Raw genomic sequence first — 19,327 nt, 5'->3', positions numbered from 1 at the left:
GAAAGAGGGGAACAATTATCTACCCTCATATTTGCTTTCCTGCCATCAGGGCACGAGGAGGCTGTGTGTGGGCCTACCTTCGGACAGCCATCTTTGCTTAGTGGGAAGAAGATTCATACCATGGTGTGGAAGTCCCAAACAAGTGCTGACCTTTCCTTCTCTTTATATCTGCTCCTCTGTCCAGACCCTTATCTCGCAGGAGAAAGAGGGTGGAAGGTGTTCAGGCAGCTAAAATATTGCAAAAGAGATAGCGCGGTGCCTCCTTCCTGAATTAGGGAGTGGAACCAACCCTAAAACATTTATTCTCTGAACTTGTAAGTTTGTCCATAAGATCATGACTAAGAACTCTCAGGCTGAGAAGATGAGTCCTGATTTGGCCAAATGAATAATATTGTTAGAGGGGCTGGTTTTCCCCCAGAGCCAAGTCTATAGGAAGAACAGGTGGGACTTGAGGGGAGGGAATGCCTGGGAGAAAAGGGTTGGGGGTGGCCATGGGACTTGACTTCATCCCACATTGGATTCTCCCTTTAGAATAGTAACGCAGTGGTCCAAGCCTAGCACACAGTCAATTTCAAAGACTAGGAATCAAGAATAATTAAAAAGTACTCAAAATATGTCTTGCTCTCTCATACCTGCAGATCCTCTACCTTACACTCTTCATCTGGCAGTTGGTGCTCTGCCTTCAAATCTCCGCTCAAGCGCCAGTAGCTCCAGGAAGTTTGGCCTGCCTCCTCCAGTCTCACCAGCCTGGGGTGGGTGCCCCTTCACGGCTCCTGTAACACCTCCTGCCCACCTCCTGTTAGAGAGGGAGGAGGTATCTCTTCCCCTGAAACAGTGGATCACAGCTTTGAGCGTATTGAATTCAAAGGGCTTAAGTTTTAGTCTTGGCCAGTAGAGGCTTCTGGCTGTTCCTCCTCTGTTCTCTTTTACTACCTCTCCCTGCATGGAATGAAGCTGCTATTCTGATTGATTCTTGAGACCACATTGCACTGTGGGCAAGGATATTGTACCAGAAGGTAACACGCATTCACGAGTGTCCCTTCTCTTCCTTCCTCTGCTGCTGGACGTGGCAGGCTGGCCCTTCCTGTCTGTGTGCTGTTTGGGTAAGTGGATTTGTGAGACTGCCACAGACCTCACTATTCCTGCCACTCCCCACCAGGGTGCTGAGGTTTGGTATGGGGGCTGGGCTATCCTAGAGGTTCAGGCCTCAGCCAGGTGCCCTGATTCAGCTTAGGGCAGCCCTGCCTTTGGCTTCATTGGATACTTGCCCATCTGGTACTTTGTTCTCCATTTGCCAATTGATTGTTAAATCTAAAGCTCCTTTGTCAGGAAACTGCAAAGGGAGGCATGATGAGTGGAAAGGAGGCCCCTAACATCCCCAAACTCTAACACTCCCATCTCTGCACTTCCAACAATGTGCTAATTATCTGTCTCCCTCATTGGATGGCAAATTCCCTGAGAAACTATTACTGATCTTTGTATGCCCAGTGCTTAGTGCAATGTCCAATAGGTATTAGGTGCTCGAAAAATGCTAAGTGTGTGAATGAATGAATGGATGAGTGAGTTTGGCCATCCTTGGACCTGCTTCACTGATCCAACCCTGGCCACTCTGCAAGCTGACCCACCTCTGTGTTGAGCTCAGCTGGTCATCTCACCCAGAATGTCCTCAATCCCAGCTCAACATTCACATTCTCTTTGAAGACTTTTCGAGCTAATTCTACCCACACTCATTTCCATTTCTAAATGCCTTTTGTACGGTTTAGTACTTTGTTATTCTCTAATTTGTTTTAAGTGTGCCACGATTATGTTGTTAAGTAGATTATATATGACCTGGTCTTGACTTACTTCTTCCACGAGACATCATCGGGCAGGGTAAAGTTTGAAATTAGAGCAGCCGCTGTCACATCCCCCTAACCTGAATGCAGTGGGGAAAGTCACTTACTTTCCCTGGGCCTCAGTTTCCTCACTTGTGAAAATGGGGGGAATAATCCTCTGCTTGAATGTGTCATGAGCACTGAAAGGATCAAAATAAAAACACAATGGCGGGCTTCCCTGGTGGCGCACTGGTTGAGAATCTGCCTGCCAACGCAGCGGACACGGGTTCCAGCCCTGGTCTGGGAAGATCCCACATGCCGCGGAGCAACTAGGCCCGTGAGCCACAACTACTGAGCCTGCGCGTCTGGAGTCTGTGCTCCGCAACAAGAGAGGCCGCAATAATGAGAGGCCCGGGCACCGCGATGAAGAGTGGCCCCCGCTCGCCGCAACTAGAGAAAGCCCTCGCACAGAAACGAAGACCCAACACAGCCAAAAATAAATAAATAAATAAAATTAAAAAACAAAACAAAACACAATGGCACCTACAAAAACACATAACAATTTATACCTCTTAGAATGTTGAATAAAGCTAGGATCAGAGAAGAACTTCATAAATTCTCATACATTGACTTGATAATGACTATGTTGCTCACAGGCATTTCATTAATGAAGGTTGAATTATTCTTACTGTAACTCTAGCAAGGATTATTATTATTATTTGCAATGATAGATGGGTGGTATGGTGCCTTTAAACTCATTCCAAGAAGGGTTATCAGGCTGAAAATATTTCAGAAGTACTACTAGGGAATCTCTTGGAATGTAGTTGTGCAATTTTTTTTTTTTTTAACCATTATTGTATTTCTTAAAGTGAATTTTTGTTTCTCAGGGATGTCTTAGTCCACTCGGGCTGCTATCACAAATTACCATAGACTAAGTGGCTTAAAAACCACACAGATTTATTGCTCACAGTTCTGGAGGTTGGAAAGCCCAAGATCAAGCACCAGCAGATTTGTTGTCTGGTGAGAGCTTGCTTCCTGGTTCATAGCCAGCATCGTCCTGCTATGTCCTCATATGATGAAAGGGATGAGGGACCTCTTTGGCTCCTTTCTTAAGGGCACTGGAGAAACACTAGAATGCTTTATGAACAAAGAATATTTTGTATACCATACAATTCCCTAAGTCATGGTGTGTACAGGGTTTCTGTAAGCAGTTTTAAGACATCACATAAAAATATTTGTGCATATTTTTTACAGTGTGGTTCAAAGTACAAATATAGGATGAGGCCCATTTTCTTTGATTTAGAAATTACACATAAGAATCTAATAACATTAAACTAAGCCCATGCAAATAAGTACATGGAAGGAGTACTTATTTAATAAGTGAAGGAGAGGGGGAAGTTTAATAACCTTTAGCTAAATTAATTATCGTACCCCATGTTGTGTGAAAAGATAATCATCCTACTCAGTGTGTTTCGGTTTATGACTCAAATTCTAAGAGTGGTGGCCTAAGTAAATGTGTAGATCTGAGCTGTCTGATATGGTAGCCACTGGAAACACATGGCTATTTAAGATACACTAAAATGTAAAACTCCGCTCCTTATTTGCACTCGCTACATTCAAGTGCTCAAAAGCCACATGTACCTAGTGACTACTGTATTCAACAGAGGAGATACAGGACATTTTGCAGAAAGTTCTATTAGACATCAGTCCTTTCTGCTGACAGCATAGGCTAACAAGGTTAGCAAGAATTCCATATGAATGGGGGAAAATGTTCAGTAAATTGTTAGAAATTAGCATTGCCCTGCTCTGTGTTTCCAAATATGTCTGTTGTTCACACACACCCACACACACACCCCCCACAGCTGAGTCTTGGTCGTCATAAATCATATCTTTATATCTTCCATAGGCACTGTTTTAATATTGGTGAAACAAACCATGAATCTGCTACTTGAGGGAGATTGTGATTTAATGAATAACTTCAAATAATTCTCACTACTGCAACAGCAGATTTTGCATTGAGGAGCATACACTTTTGAATGCATGGTACTTTATTTAAACGCACATATATACAATGTCGACAAAAGGAAATTCTGCAGAGGTGAGCAAAGGGGCTGCATGCATTGGGAGGACCGGCAGACTCTAGTTTTACAGGATGAAATAGGGGTTGAAAAATAGGCAAAGACCGGAGAGCAAGTTTCATTTCCCATCACCACATAGAAGGGTCTTCCAGCCTGTCAAACACAAGAAGCAAAGCACGTAAGAGAAGCTTCCCAACTTCCTGGGAGCCTTGCGAGAGTGAGAAATTCAGTTCTGAACTGAAAGATGATCAGAAACTGTTGAAAAGTCTGCTGTTGGCATTCTAAATAGGAGGCCATGTAGAATATCAGAGCTGGAGACAGTGGCATAATGTACAGAGACCCAGCTGAGTAGCTTTCACTCATGTTAACGGGAGTCTCAGGCAAATCTCAGAGGGAGTATTTAAAAGGCTCTGTATTTATCAAAGAAGCCAAAGAAAGGGTTCAATATTTCTGAAGATCAAAACTACAGGAATCACTGTAAAAAAAACCTTACTGTTATTCAACTCTGAATATGCTTCCTGTGTTTTCCTGCAAGGCTTTTTATGTAGTAAGGTGCTATTTATTAGACTATAAAGAACCCTTTTAAATAAAATAGCATTCGCAGGCAACTTCAAGGCTGTCAAGTTCTGTCTCCTTCTAAGTGCACATGATTGAGGCTGTCAATCAGAGTACAATTAACTCTATTTCATGCACCAACCGTGTGATGCATGGCCACAAAACAAACAGCAGCAGCAAGACTGTAAATCAGTCTGGATGGTTATATTTCTAACCCTAAGTAGATATAGTGTATCCTAAACTTTTTACGGTGGCAAACATCATATGCCTATCAATGAAACATTAAAAAGTATGTATTGCTTAGTATTTAAAAACCACCCTTATGAGTGTTCCACCTGCTTCCCTTGCATTTGACGTTCAAGTCTTGGCTGGTACCGCCAGGGACAAGAGCACTGGAGTTTTATTTCAGTCCAAATTGTTGTTTCCTTCAGAGAGAACAAACCTGACAACTCTACACTTGCACCTTCACCCTGGCTGGCCATGTCACAAGAGAACAGAGGGAGGGTGGGAGGGGAGGCGGGTGGCTCAGAGGGTCACTGGCTCATCCTCTAGGGAGAACCCAATGAAGAGTGACAAGCCAGTCACACGTGCTGAGCAAGTGTTCTAGTGACCTCTTCTGGGGAACTTGGTTCTTGATGTTGTAGAGCTCTGGGTTTAAGGCGGACTAGCTAGCACAGAATTGGATAAACCATATGCCATGTGATCTTACTGGGGGGTAGGGGCAGGGGGCCTGGGACAGGAGAGCCAGTTATGGAAACGGAGGAGGACCAGGCATCTTTTCACTCACAGTCTTCACTCAGGAGGACCCCAGCCCAATGTTTGACACCTAGATATTAGAGGGCACCCTTCCTAAGGCAGGTCCACACTCCAAGAAAGCCCCAAGGCTCCAGACAAGCCCTAAGAATAATGTCATTCTTGTTCATTCATTGAATGCGATAAATTATGATGTGACATCAGTTGAACTAAAATATGTCAAAAAGTAAGCAGGAGTACCCCTCGATTTATCTACAGCTTCGTGTAAAACCAGGAAGACTGGAGTGAGAACCAGAAGGGGAATTTCCTAGGATGTGTAGATCCTCCAGTTGTTATAGGGTATAACAACTAAAGATGACCTCAGCCAAAGATGGAGAGTTGGTCATTTCAATGTAGAGATGGGCTGCTTACCCTATGCTTCCACAATCTAAGCCAGTGAGAAATTCTCTATAGAGTCATTTCTGAGGTTAAAGTCACTCATATTTAAAATTTCAAAGGAGCATCAAATAATTTGAGCCAGAAAATATTACCCCACAGCAGTTTAGAGATTTGCAAATGAGTGTGTGAAGAGAAAGGTCCTCCCTGCTCTGTTTCCCACCCCTCTTTCTGTCCAAATCCTACCTGGTCTAGAAGACCCCATTCCAAACACCTCCTCCCAGCAGTCCTCTCTGATTTCCCTCTCCTGGGTACCTGAACTCTGCAATGATGTCCCCACACAAGCGTTTTCATACCTAGTTCTGGGAACATTTTCCGTGCTTTCTCTCATCAAGAGGTCTGAAATCAGTGTCTCAGGGCTAGATCGTTTTCCATATCTAAAAAAAAAGCAGGGTGGGGGAGAGTAAAAGTCCTTTAAAGCAAGTTTGGAGGAACCATAAAAACCTTTAGGAAAAGAAAAGATTTGTGGTATTAAATATAAAAGTTATTTTCAGTTGATCATCTGCTAACGAGTAATCTAGGTGAATGAAACATACATGATACAGAAAAATCATAAATATGATTTCAAATTATATATATTTAAATTTTGCTTAAATACTTAATAGATAACTTAGCAGATTATATAACCAACCAAAATTCCTAGTCAAATTCTTGCCTTTTTATATTATCACAAACAATACACATGTATAGTTTTATAAAAAGGTGACAGGAAATAAATTAAAATACATCGAAGTATGATTTTAAATGTTTCCATAATTAGCTAATTGGCTTACAGTTCTGGTGATATACATCAGTTTAAATCTTAACAAAGAGACCAGATGATATTTCAGAAACAGGTCTATGAAAAACTCATCAGACTGAAGTTCTAGACTCACCTGTGTCTTTGAATCTCAGCTCTCCCATTTGTAAAAATAAAATCATAACTCCTGCTTCGATTAGAGTCTTGATGAATATCCAATGTAAGTCACAATGCTTTGAAAGTGACAGAGCGATACACAAGAATGCACATTACTGCTGTTGAAATGCACCCATTCTCACAGCTGCCAACAGATCCTGAGTCCATATTTATTTGGGGTGCCTAAAGCTAAAAGCCTTCTCTCATGCTGTGATTTTAATCTGCCCTGAAAATATGAAGGAATCCTTCTGGTCCATGGAAATGTTCTTGGTCTCTTTTCTCCCACAGCAGGATATGGATAGGATGATATATGAATTCAAGGTTATGTTTTCCTGCCAGGGTAGTATATGCTGCTGGCTCCAGGTAAGTGAGGGCACTAGTCTGTCTGTCTGTCTCTCTCTCTCACTGTTAAAGGATCTGACAAATCTACACTAAGTTGTATTTTTTGAGGAGTCGATTTTTCGCTTTCTCAGAAAGGGCATTGGACATCAGCAGCCGCTCTTTTCCACAAATGAAAAATAAGCCTGGCGTGGATTGATTAGCTGACAGATAAAACAGCGGAACAAAGCTGACGGAGGATATATGCTAACAGTCTATTGAGCACAATTAAATCTAAATTCTGGGGAAAGAGTTCCTATTATTGCTCTTTTGCTGGAACTCAAGGGATGCAAAGACAAAGCCATCTCCCCTGCCCCCATCATTTGTAAGATTTCCTCAAAGATTTTCTGGAGTTGTAGTATCAGGCTGCAGGCCGCTGCTTATATGTATTTATTCTGTCCATCAGTTGATTTTACTAATGCTAAAACTCTTGGGCAACCTTAACTCATTTATCTTCATCATATGCCAGTGAATTAAAGAAATGGCGAATATTTTCTCCAATTTACCATTAGAGAGCCTAAGTCTGTCATAGCAGAATTTACACAGTCAGAAAGTGGTACCCAGAGCAGCACTGATGACTGTTCTTCCATCTCTAACTAATTCTGGATTATCCTTCTTCTCCACAATGCTTTAACTTTCAAAGATAGCATCTCTAGGGAAAAGATTCTTAAACTTGGCGGCACATTAGAATCACTTGGGGAGCTTTTAAAATCACTGTAAAGCCCAGCCCCGTGCCCCCCCAACCCCAGGGAGATTCTGATTTAATTCACGAGTTCATTAAATATACTGATGCTGCTGTTACAGCCCAGCATCAGTATATTTTAAAAGCTCCCAGGTGATAACAATCAGAGACCAAGAGGGAGAAACTCTAGTCTAGGGCTGCGTTTCTCAATTTTGGCACTGTGGACATTTTGAGTGGGATAAGTCTTTGTTGTCAGGGGCTGTCCTAGGCATTGTAGGATGTTTAGCAGCTTCCCTGGCCTCTACCCACTAGATGCCAGTAGCACCTTCCCACCCCACCACTATGACAAACGAAAATGTCTCCAGACATTGCCCAGTGTCTTGGGGAACATCAAGTCAGCCCTAGTTGAGAATCACTGACCTAGGAGACTGTATAAATAAAATGTGGTAGATCAATGCTCTAGAACAAATGATGCCACCTATGGAAGCAATGAACCAGGAGCATATAGCTTTAGAATATGAACTGAGTAGAAAAGGGGAGGAAAGAGAATGATATCACAGTACCATTTATGCCAAATTAAAACGTATGTTCACAAATGTAATTTTCAAAAATACAAACAGGTGCATATGAGTGGATGTGTGTGGTGGGAAGATGATGAGAGTACAGAATGGAGGTGATGGGTGCAGATTATAAGCCTCTGAGTGTTTCTAAGATGGAACTTATATGAAGATGAGACAGAAAACAGCTTCAGGACCAACTCCTTCCCACCTAACCTGAATCTCATCCCTTTCCCTTATTTTCTCCTCATCAAGGGTGTTGAAGATCACATTGACTGCTGATAGTGGTGACAACATCCAAAGATCAATAGGAGGGCTCCAATTTAATCATCTCTAAAAAAAAGTTTTCATGAAATGTTCTTAGTTTCATGATCTGTAAAATGGAGATAATTATATTCACTTCAAAGCTTTGAGGTAAAGACTGAACAAAATAATGCCTAGGAAAACATGTTGAAATACTAAAGCTTTATACAGTAGTAAAGGTTTACAGCAATCATCTTTGAAAAATAAGTTTTACTGTATGCTATAATTAACAGACTAAATAACTAATAAAGGCTTTCCTAGAAGAAAAAAAACAATTTGTAAAAGTTCTTTTCTCTGGTCTGTATGATAGCATAAGCAAGAATTTGAAGCAATTAACTTTCTGAAAAGTCTATTAAGATATAAGACATTCTTGCTTCTCACTAATGAAAATTATCTGACTTCGGGGATCATAAACCAATACTATTTAATTCTGGCACTTTCATGTATTTCTGATTCTATAAATATTGGTACTTTAAAAAAAGATTTTCAGGATGAAACAGCTTTCTGATGAAACAGAAAAAATGTTAAAAATTAAGAAATATAAATTCTCCCCACTTTGGATCCTTTCCAACTATTCCCTGAAATATAGTAAAACAACAAACAAAAAACAATATTTTACAAAACATAATTTAAATATGTTAAATAACATTAATGCTTGTAAAGAGCTCATTGTTTTTAGCTTATTAAGGTCATTTGATCTCAGTAATTAAAATAAGATATTGAATGATTCAAAACTAAGATGAACCAATTTTGGAAACAAATTTTAAATCCTATGTTATTTGTAAAATAGTTTGGATTTGATTTTTTGCTTAAGATTTGATGTTGAGAGTGAAATATGGCCTTTCATCTTAGCTTTCTGGGGGTTCAGAATAAAGATGACAATTTCTCAGATTACATGTAATCCCTGGATTCACCCTAGAGTGAGTACACCACTGTAAGTTTCTCCTTAAAAAAGCACCAAGTGGGCATTTCCTTTTCAGAACTCACCTGCTATGAAATGGGAAAAGTCTCGCCATGTTAGATCAACTATTTTCTTGCTAAATATCTACTTATTAGGAGCAGGATTGTCAAGTGAGGGGCTGAGACCGCAATAAAACACTGTACAGGAGGGGAAAAAAGTAGTTCTATTTGTCTTTTCCTAAATACCGTCATTCACTTCGGTCTGGGCAGGTTGGAAAATCTGGCAATGTCTTTGGCGACCCAGCTGTTTCCTCCTTAGCTTGTGCTGTTGTTTTTCTAGATACCCTGCTCGCCCTTCTCCCTACAGCACCTCCCCGGTGCCCTCCTGACCCCTTTCACGGGGTACTTTCCTATCCAGGTTTCCAAAGAGAACCCCCAATTGCTCTAAGAACAAAAAAGATAAGGGGATGGGTGAGAGGAGATGGCCAGCCACCCAGCCTGGGGAACCCGAGTCTGGGGATCAGGATTTTGTGACTGTAGTTGCAGAGGGAATGTACTCAGTGCCCTGATATTTACTGATAGCTGAGTATGTGCCCGATACTGTCCTGCCCTGGGATACAAAGAAGAAAAAGAAAAGGTCCCTGTCTTCTGAGATCCCCACGATCTCCGGGTGTGCAAGCGGGGCGGTCCTGGAGTCGTCGCTCCCACGTAGCCCACCTACCTTTGCCTGGTGATGAGATTGATGTAGTGTCGCAGCGCCGAGTAGTATCTGGCCAAGTCCTCCGCCGGCGCGTCCTCTCCGGGGTTGTCGGGCTTGGAGGGGTACGCCTCGGCCAGAGCGCCCAGGCACACGAGCAGGGACAGGGCGAGGGTCAGTCCGGACAGCCGCAGTCGCTTGCTACCCAGCATCTGCGGACACCGAAGGGGCAGCGGAGGGGGGTTGAGGGATTCAGAGGATACACACTCCGCACCTCCTTCCTCTGGACCCCGCGCCCATCCCGCTGCTACCACCCCTACCCCACCTCCACCCCCAATCCGCACTCGACCCAGTCACGCAGAGGGAAGCGGAGCGTGGCTAGCACCACCATGCGGATTTAGGTCCAGATCTGCTCTGGCCCTGCCCCGCTGCTCCGCCCGAAAATTCTGAGCAACTTTGGTCAAGTAGCAGAGCCGAAGATCCCGCGGTGAGAGGCGCAGAGTTGGGGGAGGCGCCGGCGCCAGTTTAAAACACTTTAAAAAACAGATAAGAAGTTCCTGCCGCTGCGTGGAGGACTTATCCCTTTCCCACCCTCTTCCCCAAAGCCCCTGTTAGAGGAAAGAAGTTCCTTCTTTTCTACTTTTGGTCTGCCCGGCTGCAGGAGCTCGACAGTGATGGCTGAGAGTACTTCAGGGTGGCAACTGCGGTAGGGGGGGTGGGGGGGGTGGGGGTGGGGGGACAGGGGAGAGAACTGCTCCCGGGCCAGTCAGTCTCAGATTGGATCCCAAGGATCCCGAGAGGCGGCAGGCAGCGCGTCTTCCAAGCTCCGGGGAGTCCTCATTCTGGGAGCGCTGCCTGGGAAAGCTCCCTCCAGGCGGCGACCCTCGAGGAAACTGCCAGCTGCTCTGGGACGCGGTCGTGTTCTCCCTCTTTATCCGCCTAAAGATAACCCAGAGGGACGACCCAGCCAGGAGGGTCGGGGAGAGGGCAGATGTACCATCAGAGGGGGCAGGAAGGAGCAAGTGGAATTTAGCCGCCGAGAGCGGCTGGCGCGCGTCGGAGCGCCGAGAGCCCGGCGCGTAGGGGATGGGGAGCGGGGCGCGACCCTCCCAGCGCCCCTGGGATCTGCAGAAGGTGAGACGGCGCCCCGGGCAAGTTCACAGGCGCCCGCACTCCCTTCGCTCCCGCCAAGCAAGCGGGTCGTGGCACTCACGGTGGCTGGCGGGCTGGCGAGCGGGCGTGGCTGGGCTGCGAGCGCTGTGCAGTCCGGCTCGCCTCTCCGAGGGGTGAGAGCCGGCGGATGGGGTGTCCGGAGCAGGTCGCAACGGGGCTTTTATGGCGTTCCCTCGCCCCGGCAGGAGGGGCCTCGGGCAATCACGTTCGGTGACTCCCACCCCGCCGCTTCCCACCCCCGTTGGCGGGGGAGGGGGGAGGGGGCTAGAGCTGCTGCCGGGCGAGATCGGCTCCGGGAGCCACCCACACACGGACTCGCCCGCGCCAGACCCTGCCGCGGGAAGGGGGAGCTAGCAGGATGCTAGCGAGGCAGCGCGCTCTGAGGGCGCTGGACCACGCCAAAGTTCCTGCCCTCCCGCGGCGGCCAAACCTCGCTGTCCTTCACGCCCCATCTATTCCTGCCAGAGATAGGAGCAGCCCAGATCATCTTTGTCACCTGTCACCGGGACTACCAACGAGCTGGGCGCCAGGGTTGGGGGTACCCGAATCCTCTACTTGGTGAAGCCTCTCCGGGATCCGTGCGGCAAGGGCGCGGACACCGCTCCAGCGCGCTTTCGGGCGAGACTACTCGGCGCCCGGATATTCCTGCGCTTAAAGCAGGTCCGGGAGCCAGCCCGAAGTCCAGAGCTAGAGGGTTCCAACTCCCCGCTTCTTCCAGGGGCTGAGAATAGGTTTCTGTGGCTTCGCCCCCCTTTCCCAGCTTGTTTTTCGTGGAGATCAGCCCTCCCCAAGAACTCGCCCAAACGCTGGGCGTCCGGGCGGTACCCGAAAGAGTGTAGCGACTGAAAACTCCTCAGAGGGGGGACACTTTCTGGGTTTGCTGAAAAAGAGAGGAGTTTGAAGCTCGGAGAGACCCCTTAAAGCGCGAACGCAAAATTTTGGTCCAAAGCGACCGGGTAGTTAAATTAACAGCAATTTCTCTTTTATCTGCTGGCCGTTGCATAGTCCCAAATAGGTTCGATTAACGTTGATTGAGAATGCGGGCTCTGATCGAAATGAAACAGGTAAAAAAACAATCACCATTAATTTGCACATCCCACTGAACCTGTAGAATGAATATAAAGATGCATAAACTATTTTTACAGGATCAGAATTTCATGTAGTGGACTAGGTCTTGAAGTTCCCTGAATGAATGCTTCTAGAAGTCTGAATCTTTCTGAATAAAAGGCATGTTAGGGAATTAAAACGTTAAATTACACGTTATTTTAATGCTAAAATGACAAGTGAGTCTGTTAAACTGACATTTTGTTTTTGTGCTGTTTTGACAGCATTGAATTAAATATCAATTACTGTGCAGCAAGCAATCCTGAGTGTGTGTGTGTGTGTGTGTGTGTGTGTGTATGTCTCTGAGTTAGCAATTTTGAAGACCAACATCCCTTTCACTTAGGTGACTGCCTCTTTCCCCATCACCCCAACATATACCAGGAACACAATACCAGGCTCTCAGCTTTGCTCAGGGATGCTTATGTGAAAGAGCCTTTGGTAAAGTTAGAGCAAAACACTTTCTAACTCTGATTCCATTCTTGATAAGAAGAGAGGCACTTCTAGCAGCTGAACCGTTTTGTTTCAAAAATCATGTATTTATATGTTTATTCTTAGCAGCTTTGTTGAGATACAATTAAGATATACTAGGTTACAAATGTTTAGAATATTCCATTGGGTATATTCTTACACAAGTAACACCAGAGTGAAGTCATCACCACAATCAGTTTCCTCATGTCCCTTTGTAATTCCTCCCTCCTGCTTCTCCCTACTCCCCTCCTACATTGATCTGCCTCCTGTCATTATAAATTTGTTTGCATTTACTGGAATTGTGTCATAATGCAATTCCATGGTATGTACTCTTTTGTCTGCCTTCTTTCATTATTATTATTTTCAGATCCACCTATGTCATTGCATGTATCAATAATTCATTTTTTAATTACTCAGTAGTATTTCATTATATGGATATATTTTAAACTTAAAAATCTATTCAACTGTTCATGGACTTTGGGTTGTTTCCAGTTTGGACTATTACAAATAAATTTTCTATAAACATGTTACAAATCTTTGTATGGACATATGCTTTTATTTCTCTTGTGGAAATACTTAGGGGCAGAATGGCTAGGTCGTATGGTAGGTGTATGTTGTCCCACAGTTCACTGATGGTCTGTTTGTTTTTATATGTTTTGTTATTTTTTCCTGTGTGTGTTTTATTGGATACTTTCTACTGCTATGTCTTCAAGTTGACTAATCTTTTCCTCTGCAATGTCTAATCACTGCAAAGACCATATAGCTTTTATCTCTAGAATTTCAATTTGGATCCTTTTTATTTCTTTCATGTCTTAACGTGTCCAATCTTTTCTCTGACTTCTTGAATATGCATTAATAATAATTTGTCTACTACTTTTATCATCGGTGTCATTTCTGTGCTACTTTGGATTGATTGATTTTCACCTCATTATGGCTTGCATTTTCCTTCTTTGTCTGCCTGATAATTTTGGAAAGGATGTCAGGCATTGTAAATTTTACCTTGCTGTCTGTTGGATGTTTTTGTAGTCCTAAAAGTATTTTTGAGCTTTGTCCTGGGACACAGTTTAAAAAGTTGGGAGTAGTTTGATCCATTCTGGTCTTGCATCTAAGATTTTTAAGGTGGGCCCAGAGGTGGCTTTAGTCTGGATTTAATTTTCCCCACTCTGAGGCAAGCACCTTCTTCTTACCTTAACTGATAGCTGATGCCCCCTGAATTGTGAAGTTTTCCCCTCTGGCTGTTGGAACAGGACTATCAGCTGTTTGTGAGCACTGGACACTATTTCCTCTCATCCTTCTGTGCAGTTCTTTTCCTGGTCTCAGGTGGGTTCTTCATGTGCACGATCTAATCAGCAGTCCATTAAGTATTTTAGCTGGACACTCTGAAGATCTTGAGCATTCTCTCTCTTATCTGGTACTCTATGCATGAACTTTAGCTGTTTCAATTCCTCCCTCTGCACTGCAGCCTGGATAATTTCTTCAGGCAGTGGGCTGAGACAATTGTAGGGCTCCCCTCAATTGTTTCCCATCTCTAAGAGATCACTGTCCTTTGCTGCCTGATGTCGAATGTTTTGGGTGTTGTTTCAGGTATTTTTGTCTGGTGTTTCAGTTGTTTCAAATGGGAGGGCAAATCCAGTTCCTCTTTTTATTTCTTAACCAGAAGTGGAAGTCTCATAGTAAGGCTTTGGAAAAAAAGATGTTTCTGCTCATTGTCTCTTCGTCACCTTTGGTTTGGTCATGAAACCACAGCAATATAGGTTCTGTCTGAATCTACCTACTGAAACTGCCATCAGTAAGACCCTCCTAATTGCAAGCTGCAAGGACCTTTACTAGTTATCTGACTTACCTTCACTGTTGCCTTCACTGGTCTCCTCTGGGTTACTTCCTTGCTCTCTGAACTGGCCACAGTCTCCTTTGCTAACTTTTCCTTCTGTACCCTAAGCCCCAGCCTTAACCCTTCCATTCTGCATACACTAAACAAGAAAACTCATCTATTCCCATGGCTAATGAGTCTGAAATCTCTATCTCCAGCTAAGGGCTCATATCTGGAGTCCAGGGCTATATGTCCAACTCAGAAAATCTTGATCAAGCCTCAAGTTTAGATTATCTAAAATAGAGCTTCCATTAACATAAATTCCTAGTTTTCTAATTCCTAAATTCCTAATTCCTAAATTCCATATGAAGTCCAAAATATTTTCAGAATCCTTAAATTGAAAAGCAAGGCTCACATATTTTGAGCCTTACCTACCTCCTAGGTTTATCTAACTTTTTTTTTTTAATCTATTTATTTATTTTTGGCTGTGTTGGGTCTTCGTTGTTGCATATGGGCTTTCTCTAGTTGCGGTGAGCCGGGGGCTACTCTTCGTTGCAGTGCACAGGCTTCTCATTGCGGTGGCCTCTCTTGTTGCAGAACACAGGCTCTAGGCGCACGGGCTTCAGTAGTTGTGGCTCGTGGGCTCTAAAGCGCAGGCTCAGTAGTTGTGGCACATGGTCTTAGTTGCTCCGCGGCATGTGGGATCTTCCCGAACCAGGGCTCAAACCCGTGTCCCCTGCACTGACAGGCGGATTCTTAACCACTGCGCCACCAGGGAAGCCCCAGTTTATCTAACTTAACTTTCTCCTTCATTCCCTACATTCCTGTCCTTTGGCTTTCTTTCTGCTCCTTAAATAACCTTTCAATAACCTTTCCCACTTGGGTTTTCAATGTGCTATGTTCTCTCTCTGAGATATTCTCTCTCTCAGCTTTTTACCTGGCCGAGACTTACATATCCTTCTAGTTTTACCTTGAAATGTCACTTCAGATTTTCCTAGTCCTCCGGGCTGGATTAGATCCCCTGTTATAAGTTCTCAGAGGACCCTGAACTTCTCATTAACTGCCCTTAGTTTCAGTTGAATTTTGATGTATTATCTAGTTATTATATTGATATTTGTTAATAACTGCTAACTCTGTAAGAGAAAGGACAACACATTTTTAATTTACTTCTGTATCCCTAGTGTGATACCTAGCACTAAATAGATCCCTAATAAATATGTCTTGATCAGAATAAATATTTTTATGAAACTGAGGTTTATAACTGAGTTCTAAAGGAGTCTGTTATAATTAAGAACAGGGATTGGCAAACTACAGCCTTTGAGCCGCTGCCACCAACAAAGTTTTCCTAGAACACAGCCATGCCCATTAATTTACATATTGTCTGAGGCCACTTTCCTGCTACAAAGGCAACATTGAGCAGTTACGACAGAGACTGTACTACAGAGATTGTAATTCTGGCCCACAAAATCAAAAATATTTACTCAGGCTCTCTATAGAAAGAGAAATCTCTCTTTGATTTAGAACTTAAGTATTTTATGTGAATCACAATTTGAGGGTCCTTAATATGCCAAACTACTTCCTGCCCAAGGGCCCTTGCATATGCTTTCTCTGCCTGGAACACTCTCATTTCCCTTGACTCTTTGCTGGCCAACTCCCACTTATCCTTCATGTTTTACTCTGATTGTCATTTCTTCCTAATCCCTGAATCTAGAATAGGTTTCTCTCCACCTTGCCTCATTGTGTGGTTCCCTAAACTTAAACTTTCCCTTTAAAGATCCTTTCATAGCTGTGATTGTCTAATTAGGTGTATAGTCATATGTATTATTATTTGCTTGGTGTCTCTAACATTTCATAAGTGTAAGCTCCATGAGAGCGAGGATGTATGTTTTGTTCACCATTATACTCCCAATACTTAGAATAATGAGTTCTATGGAGAAAAGCAATAAGCAGAGAAGGGAGATTGAAAGTGCCAGTGGAGGGTTATAGGAGAGTTGGGTGGTAAAATTTTAAAAACACATTCTTTTACTCTATTCACAACACTTCTGGCAGCAAATGTGTGGGGTTTTATACATCAAGCAATTCTCCAGTTCTCAGTGGACATCAACTGTATGTCCTACCATTTAACTTAATTCTGACACTAACTGCCTGGACTTGGTGCAGACCTCACAAGTTAAGGGTTCAGTCTCACAAGACTGCCCCACACTTCAGATGACAATCTTAAGTCCAAGGTTGTTAACTATACTTCTGGCCAAGCAGCTATAAGTTGGGAGTTCCCACAAGCCCCTCCTCATGTTCAATAATTTGGTAGAATGGCTCACAAAACTCATGGAAACATTTACTTAAGTTTTTTGGTATATTATAAAGGATTTTACAAAGGACACAGAGGAAGCGGTACATAGAGCAAGGTGTGGGAAAGGGGCATGGCGCTTCCATGCTCTCTCTGGATGTACCACCCTCCCAGCACCTCCAGGTGATCACCTGGAAGCTCTCTGAACCCCACAGTTTAGGGATCTTTTTATGGAGATTTCATCAGAAAGGTGTGATCAATCACTAGCTCAAGTTTTAGCTCCTCTTCCCTCCTCAGAGGTTGGGGGTGGAGGGTGGAGCTGAAAGTTCCAAGCCTCTAATCAAGGCTTGGTTTTCTGTGACAGCCCCCAACCTGAAGCCCTCTAGGGTCTCCCAGCCAGTCATCTCATTAGCATACAAAAGACACCCTTCTCATTCCAGAGATTCCAAGGGTCTTAGAAGCTCCTGTGTCAGAAACTGGGGTTAAAGACCAAATATTAGAACAAAAGATACTCCTAGCACCCTTATCACTCAAAATTATAAGGGTTTTAGGAACTCTGTTCCAGGAGCCGGGAACAAAGACTAAATATATTTCTTATTATATCACAGGTGGTCAGGGCAGATCTCACTGAGAAGATGACTTTGAGCAAAGACTTGAAGAAAGTGAGGGAGGGAGCCATGCAAGTAACAGGGGAGAGCATCAGAGGCAGAGGAAAGCCTGATTTAAAGATGCTAGGGCAGGTATGTGCCTGGCATTTTCAAAGATCAGGAAGGAGGCCATTGCAGCTGGAGCAAAGTAAGAGAGAAGAAGAATAATAAAAAATGAGGTCAGAGAAGAGTGGAAGAGGAAAGATCATATAGAGCTTTGTATTACATATTTTGGCACTTCCATCAGTGAATTGGAGAGTCATTGTAGGTTTTGAAGCAGAGGAGTGATATAATCTGACTTATTTTTAACAGAGTCACTCTGGCTGCAGCGTTGAGAACCTGATGAGGGGCCTGGATAGCAGTAGGGAGGCCAGTTTGGAGGCTAGTAGGGTAATCCAGTGAGACATCATGGTGACTAGGACCAAGGTGGTAGTAGAAGAGAGAAGAGAAATAGTTGATTCTAGATATATTTTAAAGGTAGAGCAAAGAGTGTGAAAGAAAGGGGAGAAGAATGATTCCAGATATTTTGGCCTGAGCAACTGAAAGGCTGGGGTTGCCTCCCACTATAATGGAAGTAATTGCGGGTAGAGTAAGTTTGGGGTTGGCATTGGAAGCTCAGCTGAAAACATGGTAAGATCTTGATGTTTATTAGACCCCAAGGGGAGAAGTCAGGTGTATGTATGAATCTAGAGTTAAGGAGAGCGATCTAGCCTTGAGACTTAAATTCAGGAGGTGGTTGCCTTTAGGTGACATTTAAAGCTGTGATAATACATAAGATCGTCAAGGAACCGAGTTAAGAAAGAGACAAGAAGAGCCCCAGGTTGAGTCCTGCTGTGAGTCAAAATTGACAGGTCAGGAGATGAGAAGGGATGAGCAAAGTAGCCTAGATGGAGGGACCAGAGAGGTAGAGGACAACCAAGAGTTTGATGTTTGGTGTTCTCGAATCCAAGTGCAATTTTTTTTTTTCAAGGAAGAAAAAGTGAATATCTGCAGCAAGTGCTGCTGAAAAGTAAAGTAGGACACGGGCTGAAATTGACCGCTGTCTTGAGCAATGTAGGGGTCTTGACTAGAGCAGTTTTGGTGGACTGGCAGGGCTTAAAGGAAGGAGCAAGAGAGGAAAGATCTTGGAAACAATTCTTTCCAGGAGTTTCACTGCAAAGAGGAGTAGAACACGGGGCAGTAACTGATGAGAGAAATGGGGTCAAGAGAAAGGTCTTTTAAGACCGGGAAAAGGAGCAGGAATAATGAGGGAGGAGGAAAAAATAGTGGAGAGAGTTCTAGAAGTTTTATATATTAGGAATTTTATCCCTTTGTGAAATGAATTGCAAATATTTATTGGTGGTTTGTCATTTTATCTTTTGACTTTGCTTAATGTGTTGTTTTTGCCTTGTAGAAGTTTTTAATTTGTAGTTGAATATATCAGTCTTTTCTTTTGTGGCTTCTGAGTTTTGAGTCTTAGTTTAAAAGGCCTTTCACATGGTACATCAGGGGTTTGTGAAATATGGCTCAAGGGCCCAAATCCAGCCCTTTCATTGCTTTTATAAATAGAGTTTTATTGGAAAAGAGCCACTCCCATTTATTTACATAATGTTTGACTGCTTTTGCACTACAGTGGCAGAATTGGGTAGTTGCGAGAGTGACCCTCTGGCCCACAAGTGAAAAGTTTACTATGTGGCCATTTACACAAAAATATTGCCAACTCCTGTTCTATAGTTAAAAAAAAGACTTTGCCCATGTTTTGTTTGGTTTTGGTTTTTCCTTGTACTTTTATAATTTCTTTCTTTCTTTCTT

At 43.5% G+C, this 19,327-nt stretch overlaps 1 protein-coding gene across 1 annotated transcript; it reads right to left on the bottom strand.

The window, feature by feature from the left end:
- Positions 1 to 3,844: 3,844 nt before the first annotated feature.
- On the bottom strand, positions 3,845 to 11,530 carry NPY (neuropeptide Y). Its single transcript, XM_061197838.1, has 4 exons — positions 11,261 to 11,530; positions 10,072 to 10,259; positions 5,932 to 6,012; positions 3,845 to 4,045 (listed from the first exon to the last, which is right to left on the bottom strand). Exons 2-4 carry the CDS (start codon positions 10,257 to 10,259, stop codon positions 4,021 to 4,023), a joined length of 294 nt encoding a protein of 97 aa, XP_061053821.1. The 5' UTR covers positions 11,261 to 11,530; the 3' UTR covers positions 3,845 to 4,020.
- Between the last annotated feature and the right edge of the window lie 7,797 nt (positions 11,531 to 19,327).

Source organism: Eubalaena glacialis, chromosome 8, assembly GCF_028564815.1.
Source record: "Eubalaena glacialis isolate mEubGla1 chromosome 8, mEubGla1.1.hap2.+ XY, whole genome shotgun sequence".
Lineage (NCBI taxonomy): Eukaryota > Metazoa > Chordata > Mammalia > Artiodactyla > Balaenidae > Eubalaena > Eubalaena glacialis.
The sequence above is the reverse complement of the archived record's forward strand: the minus strand, read 5'-3'. Positions and strand labels throughout refer to the sequence as shown.